At 34.4% G+C, this 13468-nt stretch overlaps 2 protein-coding genes across 9 annotated transcripts in view; one reads left to right on the top strand and one right to left on the bottom strand.

Moving 5' to 3' along the window:
• The window catches only part of KCNQ (KCNQ potassium channel), a 132938-nt gene that overhangs the window by 15956 nt on the left and 103514 nt on the right, over window positions 1–13468 (bottom strand). Inside the window, exons 8-12 of one of the 2 annotated variants that reach the window (XM_074141979.1) lie at window positions 11319–11525; window positions 7142–7313; window positions 5818–5941; window positions 5043–5199; window positions 238–360 (exon numbers count right to left, since the gene is read on the bottom strand). In XM_074141979.1, the coding sequence (XP_073998080.1) occupies window positions 238–360; window positions 5043–5199; window positions 5818–5941; window positions 7142–7313; window positions 11319–11525 (783 nt within the window). Of the gene's footprint in view, window positions 1–237; window positions 361–5042; window positions 5200–5817; window positions 5942–7141; window positions 7314–11312; window positions 11526–13468 lie in introns of both variants that reach the window. The other variant, XM_074141978.1, reaches the window with a different exon arrangement.
• The window catches only part of LOC141461185 (uncharacterized), a 45499-nt gene that overhangs the window by 18709 nt on the left and 13322 nt on the right, over window positions 1–13468 (top strand). For all 7 annotated transcript variants that reach the window (XR_012462645.1, XR_012462644.1, XR_012462643.1 and 4 more), the window contains exon 2: window positions 1316–1436. The gene's annotated coding sequence lies outside the window, so the exon portion shown is untranslated. The remainder of the gene's footprint in view (window positions 1–1315; window positions 1437–13468) is intronic.

Here is a 13468-nt window from a genome sequence, read left to right as displayed (position 1 = left end):
TTCTTATAAATAATATTAATAATAATTTGGACTCTGAGGACCACAAAAAAAATGAATTTCCATTTAAAACCTAATATGCAGAAAAAAAACAAAAAACTGGTGATCGCAACACTTCCACTTACTAAAGCAAGAGAAAGGAAATAACCCTAAGTATTTCCAAACTATAAATATAAAGCAGCAGTGTATCCAATATCAACAAAATCTAATAATACTCAAGATGAAAACCAGATTGCTCACCTGTTGCTCAACTCTACACAGTCTAGCTCCTATAGTCATAGGTTTAATATTGCCAGCACGGTCGATGCCTCCTAGATAACTACCTGGTTTACCTAAAGTTTGATCCAGTCTCCTTTGCAATTCCTTAAAAAAAAGAGAAGAAAAAGAGTAAAATCAATATATATTAATGTAATATTTATTTATACTTACAACTGTATTTATAATTCAATAAACTGAACAAGTTCTTGTGCTACTGACTAATACATTCACAGTAAAGGGGGACAATATTCAATCGACTTTAAAATATTGATCGTTGGCTTAAAAGTATCAGTCGATCTCAGTGGTGCTTCAGGCGACGGGGAAGACTACCAGGAATTAGGACAGAGTACAACTGTAGAATTGGAATAAAAAAGGGACTTTTTTAAACGAGAGGATACGATTTTCCGTACCGAAGGGAATTTTAAGATCATTGTGTTAGGATAAAGTTGGATACTTAGTAACGATCTTAGAAGACTTTGCGGAGAGAATTTTGGTTTTCAAGGATTGGTTCACTTCGTAAAGCCCTAGTTTTTATAACCCTCTATGTCCAAATTGGTCGTAAAATAGTTTTCTAAATCGTTAGTTTGTTAGTTAAGAAAAGATTTGAACGTCTGTCCAACAGTCTAAGGAAGCACGTCTTTATCGTACATTCAGCTCTTGTCGTCTCAGTCTTCCAACAATCCACGTGAGCCTATTTTCCAAGTATTTGATGCGAGTTAATCCAACGCTTGTATCCAAGTTCAGTGAGGTGCCCTGCAAGTGAGGACGGTTTTTGAAGATCTGGGATTGTGCGAGAGGATTGAGGGATGCTGGATGTGTAAACCATAAAAAGAAGATCCTAAACTCTTCTTTCCGGTAACTTTCGGCCCCCTGCTTTAAATTTGTATAGGACAGTTTAGTGCTTTGTCTACCCCAAAAACAAAATTGGTTATTATTGTTAAGATAGCAATTAGGGCAAATTTTTATAAATTTTATTATATCTCAGCTAAATTGTACACCCCCTCAAGCACAACTTAGTGGTGTTTTTGGTAACTTATTTTTTTTTCTTTCTTTTTTCCAGATGTAAGTGAAAATACTGGAAAATTTTTAAACTCACTGAAATTCAAAATTGGAATGAACACTTTTTTTAAAGGACTTTAATCAAGAAGAAGAAATTGCTATCTGAATAAAGACGAGTTGCAGTTAGTCTTACAAATATTTTTTTTTTAAATTTATTTTATCCTTTTAAATATTAATTAAAGAGCTATATGAGCCGTTTATTTTGAAGTGGCCTAACTCTATTTGTCAATTTTTTCCGGTTGCCATGGTTACATGTACAACTTCCTGTTATTTATCAGTAAAGCATTTCAGGTTGCTCATATTCCGAGCAAATACGATAAATTCTTGACACATAAGTTTTTAGAGTTAGTTCAATAATTGAACCGTGTAGTTTGAAAGTGGCCTAACTCCATTTATACTTAAATCAAGACAAATTACAACAGCAAAATTCAAGGACATAATTGACCTATTACGATATATACCACCGGAACATCATGATTTCTTCAAATCCCTTTCACACACACAAAATGAATTATTTTGTAATAAATTTATGTTATTTATGTTTTGTACGTTATGTTGTTAAAAAATGTTTTGAATCGCATAAATTAAAGTGTTTTAAAGATATGTAAAATAAATTATGTTTTTTTTCAATTTGAAGCATCTTAAATTATGTTGAATGGACTTGGGCACCTTCAAATTTTATAATGAATCTGGATGTTAATTTTGAAAGTGGCTTAACTCCATTCTTGATAAGAAAACGCATATTATTCACTTAATAATTTGCCACTATTTTAATAGGAACTATAGGGTGAAGGGACCAGTAATTGACTGGGCACCAGTAATTGACATACCAGAAATAAACTGGTATTATAAGGGATATGAGCCGTTTTTAGTGGTGATTCTTTCAATTTCGTTATTGAGAAGCCTTTGGGCAGCAGTTCCAGAAAAATATTAATTATTGGAAGGTTCCTTGGTATCAGTGGAAGGTTATTTGTGTTAAAAGTTCAAAATCAAGGAAAAAACAAGCCGTTGCTAAGGAGGATTGATAAGAAAATAATTTTTCTTTTTTCTTATTTTTCGTTTATTTGTTCATATATTCGTGTGGTTATCAATGTTCTGTTATAATTAGTATTACTTGTAGATTTCATTTATGTAGTTTTTTTTTTAATTATAAGAAGCATTGAGGATTAAAATGGGGCTGTCAATCACTGGTCCTTGAAACGGCAATCTGCCCAGTAATTGACATGTATGTCAATTACTAGTCTTACAGCTTTTTTGTTTGAGACCAGTGATTGACTTCCTGGGAAAATGGTAAGATAGGTTGGTAAATTTTATTATAATTAAAAATTCAATCATTGTAAAATAAAATCATTGATAAAAATCGGCAAAATAAATAGTAAAACTTCCAACAAAATATGTTTAAATTAATGAATTAGCAAATGTACGCCTTATTTCAAGAGGGCATGCAGAATGCTTATCCTGTAGAGATCAAGTAATGTATGAACAACAAACTGGAATAATCGTGATCGCCGAACAGCTTCACGAGGCCTACGTGACTAATAAAAACGACGCCCACTTATCGGAGTTGGAAAATCTCTCATTCTCCCTCAGTTTTGGGTCCTTGCCACATTCCAAAGAAGAAAGGGAGGAAATGGCTGAACCATAGAATTCCATCAAAGGAAACGGCCAGAGGAAAAGTGAAGCTTCCTCAAGAGAAGTACCAGGTGCGAAATCAAACATACGTGGAGAAGTTGGTGACTTGGTGATGTTACACCTTAATAACATAAAAAAGATTGTAAGATCTATTGTATTTACCAATTGACAGACATGTTGACCGAAGACGAATAGGCTAAATAGGCTAAACTGTATTAAAAAAAAAATGAAATCGGTATGAAAACCATTTTTAATTCCTAAACACGTGAAGGTTGGATCGCCATGTACTACTTTATGGAGAACGTTACCAATTTAATAAAACCGTTGATTTGTGAGGTTTTCAAATGGCTTGTGATTTCAAGTGGCTAATTATCAATTACGTAAGATATATTATGATGTTTATTTCCTATGGATTCCGAAAGAATATTTTGTTTTTTCATTCATTTTTTCTTTTATGGTGTGCCTATTTTAATAACACATATTTTTGTCAATTGGTTACCTAGTTATGTGAATATCAGTGGTTTATTTGTAGGTATGTGTATATTAATACCTATCCTTTCCAAGTTAAAGAGTCAATAACAAATATATATTTTTTAATCTATTTTTTTTTCATTGACGTTTCATTTATTTATTACTGTTATAAGTGCGAATGCTTACAACCTGTTGCGGGACGCGATGAACGTGCACACAATGTATATATACATGTGCCCAAGAGGTAACTCAGTAATAATAAACAATAAAATACTGAATAGATGCAGAAAGTAAGAATGAATTACATTCAGATAGTTTGGTTTCGAAGCAAATGACACTGGCAGCACAGATTGTGGAAAATATTAGCGAAGCGCTCCAAAAGAAGGGAAGCGTAGGAGAAATTTGGTTCACTAGAAAGCACCAACAACTCGAACACAAAGTCGCGTAGTAGCGATCGGTAGCAGCGTTATAGGCGGAATGAATAAAACAAGGATGTGACCACATAGTCTAATCGGAAGTAGAGTTTGGTAAAGTGAGAACCAAAAAAGTTCCCAAAAAAAAAGGTTTAAGTAACAAAATATTTAGCGGAAACTTGAAAGGATAAGAAAGCGGAAGGGTTGAGAGAAAGAGATAAAAGCGAGCCGACAGACATTGTGTACGATCTAACAAGCATGTTAGCTAATATCTCCTTGGTACTATTGAAAGTAAGGGCTGTTATTCAAATTACCTGTCTTGGATTAGACTTAATTAAAATTGTCCGGTAGGACAGTTGTGTAAGGGTTGATCGTCAAAAACTGCATAAAAAAGAGTAACGATGAAAAAATATTAGATTATTTAGGTTTGCCTATTTAAGAACTGATTGTAATTAATTATGAATAGACCGATTTTTGTTATAAATCCAATTGAAAAAGTGATTTAGGTGATTTATTTAGATTTAAAAGTGATTCTGAATGCATACCTTATGTCGTTTCATGAATATATTTGTATGTCAATTACTGGTCCCACCCCATGTCAAACACTGGTTCCACCGAAAATTCGGTATGTCAATTACTGGGTCATTGACATACTTACAAAAAAAGTCATTTTTGGTTGACATAAAGATCGAATTTACTGCATTTAAAATATTAATAAAATAAAATACATCCTACTGGAGCGGTACAATTTTACAACCTACACCTGGAGCCAAAATAACGGAAGTTATTCTATCTTAAACTCGAATTTTTTCTTAAGCAGTCAATTACTGGTCCCTTCACCCTAAATTTAACACCCTTAGATACACTATGACTCATTTGTATCCTATACGTATATTTTTAAAATCATTGAAACGCAAACCCTTAAATATCTCGATTTGAAGATAAATGGAGTTAGGCCACTTTCAAAATAAACGGCTCATATATTAAATATATTAATCAAAGAGCTATATATTAAATATATTAATTAAAGAGCTGTATATTAAATATATTAATTAAAGAGCCAACGAGGGAGCGGTTGCCCTCACCCTGCCAGTTATTATTTTCTATACAAATAATTATTTGTTTACAAATAATAATTAGCTTTTAAATAACAACATTTTTTGATCTTATTTGAACTTTGAACTTTCTTTGAACTGATTAGTTTATCATTACCTTGATTCTGACCATCATGTTAAGATGTCCCTGGCTGTATTGCTCTATTACGTCACGTACATCGTAGGGCTTTCTGGCTTGTTGAAATTTCCTTCTTGCCACGAAATATTTAATTTTCCTTATAGCTCTAATAGCATTTTTATGGACTTCTGTCAATCTGTGAAAGAAAAATCTAGAATAATCACTTACACGACTCTTACTATAATAATTTTGTCAAAGTTTAACTTACACATTTTTCTCTAAACTTAAAAAAAAAAAAAAAAATTAATTTTCATTAAAAGTTTGTGAAAGCTTTACAATACATTGAAAGGGTACTTTTTAAAGTAAAGCTAACTTCCACCCATCTCCCGGAAATGCTTTAAAAAAAACCCTTTCCTTAAAGAAATGATAGAAATAAAAGTTAATCAAAGTTTACATAATCCCAAAAAAATGAAGATTACTGATAACCGACGGAGGCAGTTTCTAAGGATCTCAGTGAAAAATCCACTCAGTGAAGTGGCAATTCCGGTAAAGGAATAAGATCGCTACATTGTAGGCAGGACCCCACCTGGTGGAATTTAATCTAAATATAAAGTTTCGGCTTCCTGCGACTTCTAGTTTGTGAGATACTGGGTTCACACTCTCACAGACCAGTTTCTCGGATTCAGGGAATCTCAAGACTGATACTTCCGGTGGAAATGACTCGAAATGACAAATTTGACGTCATACATTACAACATACTTAATACTGTAGCGCTTTTATTAATGAAATAAAGTAAATAATAAACAAATCTTACACTGTAATTCGTTCAGGTTCCATTTCTAGATCCATCTCATCGCTTGCAACTTCGGTCACGCTGCTTGTTTGGCTCACTAAACCTCGGAATGTGGTACCATCTCTGCGCACCCTGTTCGGAGTTCCTACCCGAAATAATAAAAAAGAAATGTTGAACACATGGTTGGATCTGTAGTATTGGATGATAACACTATAATAGATTTTGCATTTCCAGTCATCTTCAGAGACTGAAAATCAGATTTGTGTTGAAAAAAAAAAGGTTTTTACCTCTTACTCTAGAACCAGGGTAAAATGTTCTCAAATGAGGTGATGTTACCATTGAAATTTTGTTCTTTTATGTTCGTTCAAGTAAAACAATAATACGAGTGCTTAGGTAGTATGAGGTAGTATCGAAGTATGGAGATCGACTAAGCGTTCCAACTCTCTACGCCTCCACACATTACAGTCAAAAATACTTCCGAAAACTTCTTATCGCTCCGTTCTATGTATCTAACCTCACCATCCATAATGAAACTTCAAAATCCCTTTCATTAAAGATCTTGCTAACACTCGTTTTCTCAAATTTCAATCCTCTACTATCAGCTCATCCTAACCCTCTCATAGAACATCTATCTTCTTTTGCAATACCAGGTGATCCTCCAAGAAGATTAAAGAGAAGATGGTCTCGCGATCTACTGTAATAAGAGCATACATATGTCCAAGATAATGGCGTGACACTGTTGGGTGCCTTCTCCAATCGTATATTTTCGCGTGTTATTTTTTTTAATCATGTACCACATTTGCTTGTTGCAACAATCGTTGCAGTTGTAAATTCAATGTATACATATAAAAAAAAGTGCTTAGGAGTGGCAATGAACAGAATTGGCGAACAAAATCAGTATTACGCTCTGTAAGGGACATGTACCCCACTTTGATCTTTAAACGTTGCAAACAAAATAGACGTAAGTTCCGCATTTTACTCATATACTTACATTTACTCGTATTGTCTTACATTAATGGCGAAGGGAAAGTAAAGAAAGGAAATAAGATCTTACAACGCGATGTGACGAAATAATAACTTCCTTCCGCCTGTCGAATATAAGTTGTGGAGTCGAGCTGCGATGTTCCGCCATACTCCTGCGGATCGGTCTCGTTTAATGCTTAAATGGAACTAGCCTAGGCCATTGACCATGTACATGTCAAGTTTGGTAAAACGGAATTCGCTAAAGTGATGGGGCACACGTCCATCAGAAACCTGATGAACATTCCGAATCCCTTTCTCGAACCAGGCTCGTATCCACTTTTCTACCAACTTAAATATTATTTCCACCAAAGAAATCACTAACCAGCTTTTGGTTCTTCAATGTAGAAGACGACATCGCCTTCACTATCTCTTCTAGTCATATTATTACATTCCACTGGTCCGGGTGTATTCGCCACTGAGGGTGGATCCATTCTATTCTTGGATTTCCGTCTTTTCAATACGCTTGCTTTCTTTGCTACTTGCAGCATCAGTGACTATATATAAAAAGAAAAATCCAAATTTTTTCCATTTAGTATTTATTTTCAACAACACATTTTCAGAAAACTTATCTCAAAAGAATAATTCTGCCAGGTCCTTCATTTACTGCATTAATTTTAAGAGTTCTGGACCATCATCAATTAACAATTGGCAATCCGTCAGGATTTTTTTTTTTTTTCAAAGGAGAGTTTAATGCTTGAGCTTAAACGCTTGAAACGTTAAGGCGGCTTGTTTACTCCATTTCTTAGAGAAAGTATTTTGTGATAAGTTTTCATAATTTTCAAAAATTCATGCAATCGAAAAATATAAGTTGATTTCAAAGCAAAGTGTAGTGATAAAAAAATATATATATAAAAAATAGAATATGCGTAATTCTATAAAAATTATTATACTTCAAATATTTATTCACTAAATGTTTTGATGGATGTATTTGATTATTATTGATGAAAGAAAGCAACAAGAAGGGAGAAGATAATCAGCTTTCCTGCTTGGAGACTTTCCTGGGTAGATCTGAGGCTGCCGAGGTTAAAATAGGCTGTTTACAGAGAAATGGCCCGCAAAGAATCTGAGCTAATATCTCGTGTCGATGCAGATTCTGTGAGTGGGTTGGCGGTGAGCCCAGACCTGCTGAACTCTGAAAATCAGGTGCACATCTGCAATGAGGTCCTTTTGCTCATCCGTCAAAAATAAATCATATTACTGAGAGTCACTGGAGCTACCACAATTTTGCTAGTAGTCAGTACCATAACAAGTACGCTAGTGCGACTATAGTACGCAGTTATCACTACTCAAAGGGATCTATTTTTTCGCTTTCATCACTGAGATTAGTCGAGGGTGTGCGAAACATTTATCAGCCCTAAAGCGGCCTGATAATCAGCCACCTTTAGATCTAGATGCCACTGGCAAATTACACGAAGGAACGCTGCATATTCCACAGTCAATGTAATGGAACATCACCAGCCGGAATCACCAAGCAGGCATTTTCCTTTCTACGCACACTTTATTTGGGCATTTAATGGAGAAAAGTACTTCCCGGACGATGATGTGGCAATTCAGTGGCCAAAGCTCAGTTAAGTTAACCTATAAAGATGAATGCCAGGCGTCTACAATCCACTCTATGTAATGAGACAGTCTTGCCAACTCTATTGAGAGGCACATCTAATTTGGCCATTATAACCTTCGCGGGGTTATAAAACTTCTGAAATGCACAGTTGGCCTGCCAATAATTGGCCAGAGAAATCACCATTTAAGACGTATTTTTTTGTGCAGTGTTCATTCTATATTCAGAAAATTATGTAGTCTGAAAATTAAGCACTGAAACCAGTATTATTCCTCCTTTTTGAGGAGACTTCCTCGATTGGTAGACCAAGAAATTCAATTTTAAATTGGGAAAAGAAAGGAGAGAGAATTGAAGAAAATTATACAAAGAGATAGGAAATGATTTCAAAATGACTACTACTAGAAAGCTTCTATTGGGTTCTAGTCTAATAGAAAAAGAAAATAGTAAAGAAATCTATTGTAATATTTAACTAATACAATATTAGACAATATTTAACTAATATTTAACAATTTACATAATTAATTAAAAATTAACTAATCAAAAGCTCCAATTTTAATAATAACCAAATAGTCATCAAAACTCTGACGCAATATGAATTGATTTTTTATGATTATTACTAGGGAACGGATTCGTATGTATTTACATATTTTTTTCTAGGCAATTTACAGACGTTTTTCAACTAGAAGTATTCATACTGACACTTTTTAAGCCGTCTGAGTCTACTTTTATTTCACATATTTGCACATATTTGGATGTTATCGCATATTTATACATATTTGATTAAAATAAATAAATATTTCTACATATTTAATCAAAATATGTACATATTTTTCATTTTGGGCATATTTTCATAATTGGGCATATTTTCATAATTGGGAGGTGGTTGACAGGAACTGTGAACCACAGACTGTGAATCACAGTGGTTAAAAATGTGTTTTTAATAGCACCAAGTCGCATTAAAATGCTAAAAGATCTCTATCCAGACTTGTGCCTTCCACCAGAACCAATATTGACAAGATGGAGTACTTGGCTGGAAGCAGCTCAGTATTACTATGAAAACTACAATAAAATCAATAATGACCTTTCACATCTCGAAGACGAAGCAGTAGCGATAAATACAGCCAAGTCTTTATTCGAGAAACCTAATTTAAGGAACGACCTAGCATTCATTTCTGGCAATTGCGTATTTCTTGCACAAGCCATTACCCAACTTGAGTCCCAAAATGTTCGACTGACAGAAAACGTGTCCAACGTTAAAAAAAGTCATCGAAAAGGTGGAAGGAATACCTGGGAGTAAGGGAGATCTGATCAGATCAAAACTGGTAGAAGTACTGAGCAAGTACAAAGGGTGGGTGGGAGACCATCTGAGATTTCTGATATTATCAGTGGAACAGAAGTCACCTCAGAACATCGTGAACCCTTTACAACCAACGAGATAACTTCTTTCAGCAAGGCACCTATAACATCTGTAGATGTTGAACGATCTTTTAGTCGTTACAAGTCCATCTTACGCCCAGATCGTCGTCACTTTACGTTCCAACATTTGAAATTTCATGTGGTTGCAAACAATTTCGAAGAGTGAAGTTTTCAAAAATTGAAAATTTAACACATCTTTTTATAAATAGTAAAAATGTTCTTTTCTTGTATAAATAATTATAACTTGCCCCCCTCCCCCCCAAAAAAATCCATTTTCATAAAAAAAAATGTCCATTTTACTTAAATATTCCAGAAAATATTTTAAGAAAATCACATATTTTCCACATAATTGACGAAAATAAATGCATATTTTAATTAAATATTTGGCATTTTTAAATACATAAAAATCCGTTCCTTAATTATTACTAATTTTTTTTTTTTTTTTTTTTTTTTTTTTTTGCATAAAACCATAGGCATGCACTAATTTTCTTTTCCAAAGAGAGGGGGGATAATTTAATGGAAAAAAGGTCTCAAGAAAATGTTTTTTTTAGTTTTTCCATTTGCCATATCCAAAATAATAATTACAGAAATAGTGTTTTTAAAGAATATTTTGTACAAATTAATTATAGCAATCAGCTGTGCCTACGAAAAAGCATTGTAAAGCATTTCTCACGTTATGATTTGTGCAAGTTTTTTCTTACTTTCTCTCGCTAGCACGATTTTCTCTTACTATAATTTAAATTGCATCTTCTTAAAACTTAAGAATCTGGTCTGGAAAATTTTTTTGAGTAAAAAATTGGCAAAGCAAAGCGTAGATCTGCCTGTGGCACGTTTTGTCTACGTTCAAAAGAATTAGAAATTTTTTTTTTCTTTAAAAAAAAAAGAAATTTACCAGTTTGGTAAAGCTTCCGGAAAAACTTTGATATTCACAAAAATTGCGCATGTGTTGGGAAAACTTACAACCCTAAAAATGCATCTTAAAGCGTATTCTCGAAGCATTACTCCAAAAATATAATTGGCTTTCTTCATCAATCGACACTGCACAAGTGCATTTATAGTAGGAACCTAATTTTATTCAAAAGTGCAAATAGTGTCAATAAAACTGGAAATATATTGTAATCTAAAAAATAAAAATAATCTCAAAGCAAAAAACTGCTAGGAAAGTTTGCACAAAGTGAGTTTTTGCTTATTTATACTATTTTTTTGTATTTAAATATATTTTAAATTTTGCTTGAAATGTTGATTTGCTTTAAACCATGCTTGAATTCTCTAAAATACGTGCTTAAAAAATTATTATAAAAGAAAATAATAAGTCTGATAGATAAATACAGATAGAGAATATAAAAAAGAGTGTTTTTCAAAAAAATAAAGTAAAATTATTGCTTTTTTAGTTTTTACTTATATTTTGTTTTATTGCCTTTCTTCTCAATAAGAAAAATAAGTACAAATGCCAAATGGAAAAATTGAAATTGCTTTCTCAATCTCAGGGAGGTTTTTTCCTTCTCCTTTTGAAATGTACCTTTACCTTAGCCGGTGGTTGAGCGTCTTTAGAATTTGATAAATTATCCTTTACGTAAATATTCCATGTTGCGTTTCCTTTGAAAGACTTATCAGCTGCATAACATCTCCATAGACATTGTATTAACATGGCCGCAGCAGGAATCTGACGGTTGAAATGTTTTTGTCGTTGTTTTTGTTGCACTTTCAAAGCGAATCCTGAGCCAAGGATACCCTAGGATTGGTGAAAAATACAGAATTCAATAGGATTGTTTTTGTAATTTATAAATAAGAAAAGCTTTGAATGTTAATTGTTTGAATTAAGTGATCTTAATGCAGTCTTGGACGGGTCCTTGGAAAGAGAACTCGAAGGAAGAATTGGTCCATTGATCCTGACACACATTGGTCCTGATCCTGTGAAGAGATCTTGTTCAAAACCATCTCCCTGTCTTCGAGAAACCTTACCAAGCCATTTTAGGATTTAACGCAAGGTTCTTGAGGAAACTAATTGACCATGTTTGTGAGATGGATTCAAGGATCGATTTTAGGCCATAATTTGTTCTCGCCTTGAAAGACTTTCAAGTATCTAGGAACTGTTAAGTATACGGTCATAGATGATATGGCAAAAATAAAAGCAAGAATCTCTTTGTAGCAAATTGATTCTTCATGCGGCTCAAAAAAATACGGTAGTTTTATGTATTTCCTTGAAATCCCCAGTCTTATTGTACAAAACTATGGTATAGGCCCTAAGTAACGTATTGCAATGAGTCTTGGGTTACCAAAAAATCAAACGATTAAGGGTTCATCTGTTTGGGTAAATTGAGAGATGGCCAAACTGATTTAAATCTTGAAAGAGAGTTCGGATGAGATGCTTACAGCCAACCGGAGCTTTGAAAAAAAGTCAAACTGCGATGTGTGATTGGAAAAATCTCATGCAAGATGGATGGATGATGTTCAGACTGACTTAGGGTTCTTTGAAAGGAGAGTAACTGGAGTACAGAAGTAGGATGTTGAATGGACCAATTGAATGGGCTTAATTGAACTGATAGAGCTACGAGGGTCGTTTGAAAAGTCCGTGCAAAAATAAAAATTACTTAATTTTTTGGGGTAAACCTTTTTTATTTTTCAACATAGTCTCCTTTTAGGCTTATACACTTCGTCCAACGCTGCTCTAGTTTGTTGATCCCTTCCGAATAATAGGATTTGTCCAAGTCTGAAAAATAGCCATTCGTTTCTGCAATCACCTCCTCGTTTGAATAAAATCTTTTTCCCGCCAGCCATTTCTTCATTTTGGGGAACAAATAGTAGTCCGAGGGAGCCAAGTCTGGAGAATAGGGGGGGGATGTGAAACGAGTTGGAACCCTATTTCCATTAATTTTGCGACCACAACTGCTGAGGTGTGAGCTGGTGCGTTGTCGTGATGGAAAAGGACTTTTTTGTGGGCGTTTTTCTTGCAGCTCGGTTTCCAAACGGTCCAATAACGATGAATAATATGCACCTGTAATAGTTTTACCCTTTTCCAGATAGTCGATGAGGATTATTCCTTGCGAATCCCAAAAGCAATAATCTTTCCGGCCGAAGGAACGGTCTTCGCCTTTTTTGGCGCAGATTCCCCCTTGGTAACCCATTGTTTAGATTGTTCTTTGGTCTCACGAGTGTAGTGATGTATCCATGTTTCATCCACAGTGACGAAACGACGCTTAAAGTCCTGCGGATTCTTCTGGAACAGCTGCAAACCGTCCTTGCAACACTTCACACGATTTCGTTTTTGGTCAAGCGTGAGCAATCGCGGCACCCATCTTGCGGATAGCTTTGTCATGTCCAAATGTTGATGCAAAATATTATGTACCCGTTCATTCGAGATGCCCACAGCACTAGCAATCTCACGCACCTTCACTCTTCTGTCATCCATCGCCATATCATGGATTTTATCAATGATTTCTGGAGTAGTAACCTCAACAGGGCGTCCAGAACGTTCAGCGTCACTTGTGCCCATATGGCCACTCCGCAAAATTTTGAAACCACTTATAAACTGTTCTAATCGAAGGTGCAGAGTCACCATAATGTTTATCAAGCTTCTCTTTAGTCTCCTCAGGCGTTTTGCCTTTCATAAAGTAGTGTTTAATCAACACACGAAATTCTTTTTCGTCCATTTTTTGAAAATCACTCGACTTGCTC

Source organism: Rhodnius prolixus, unplaced genomic scaffold (genome assembly GCF_049639745.1).
Source record: "Rhodnius prolixus isolate KJV_2025 unplaced genomic scaffold, Rpr scaffold_6, whole genome shotgun sequence".
NCBI classification, from domain to species: domain Eukaryota; kingdom Metazoa; phylum Arthropoda; class Insecta; order Hemiptera; family Reduviidae; genus Rhodnius; species Rhodnius prolixus.
The sequence above is the reverse complement of the archived record's forward strand: the minus strand, read 5'-3'. Positions and strand labels throughout refer to the sequence as shown.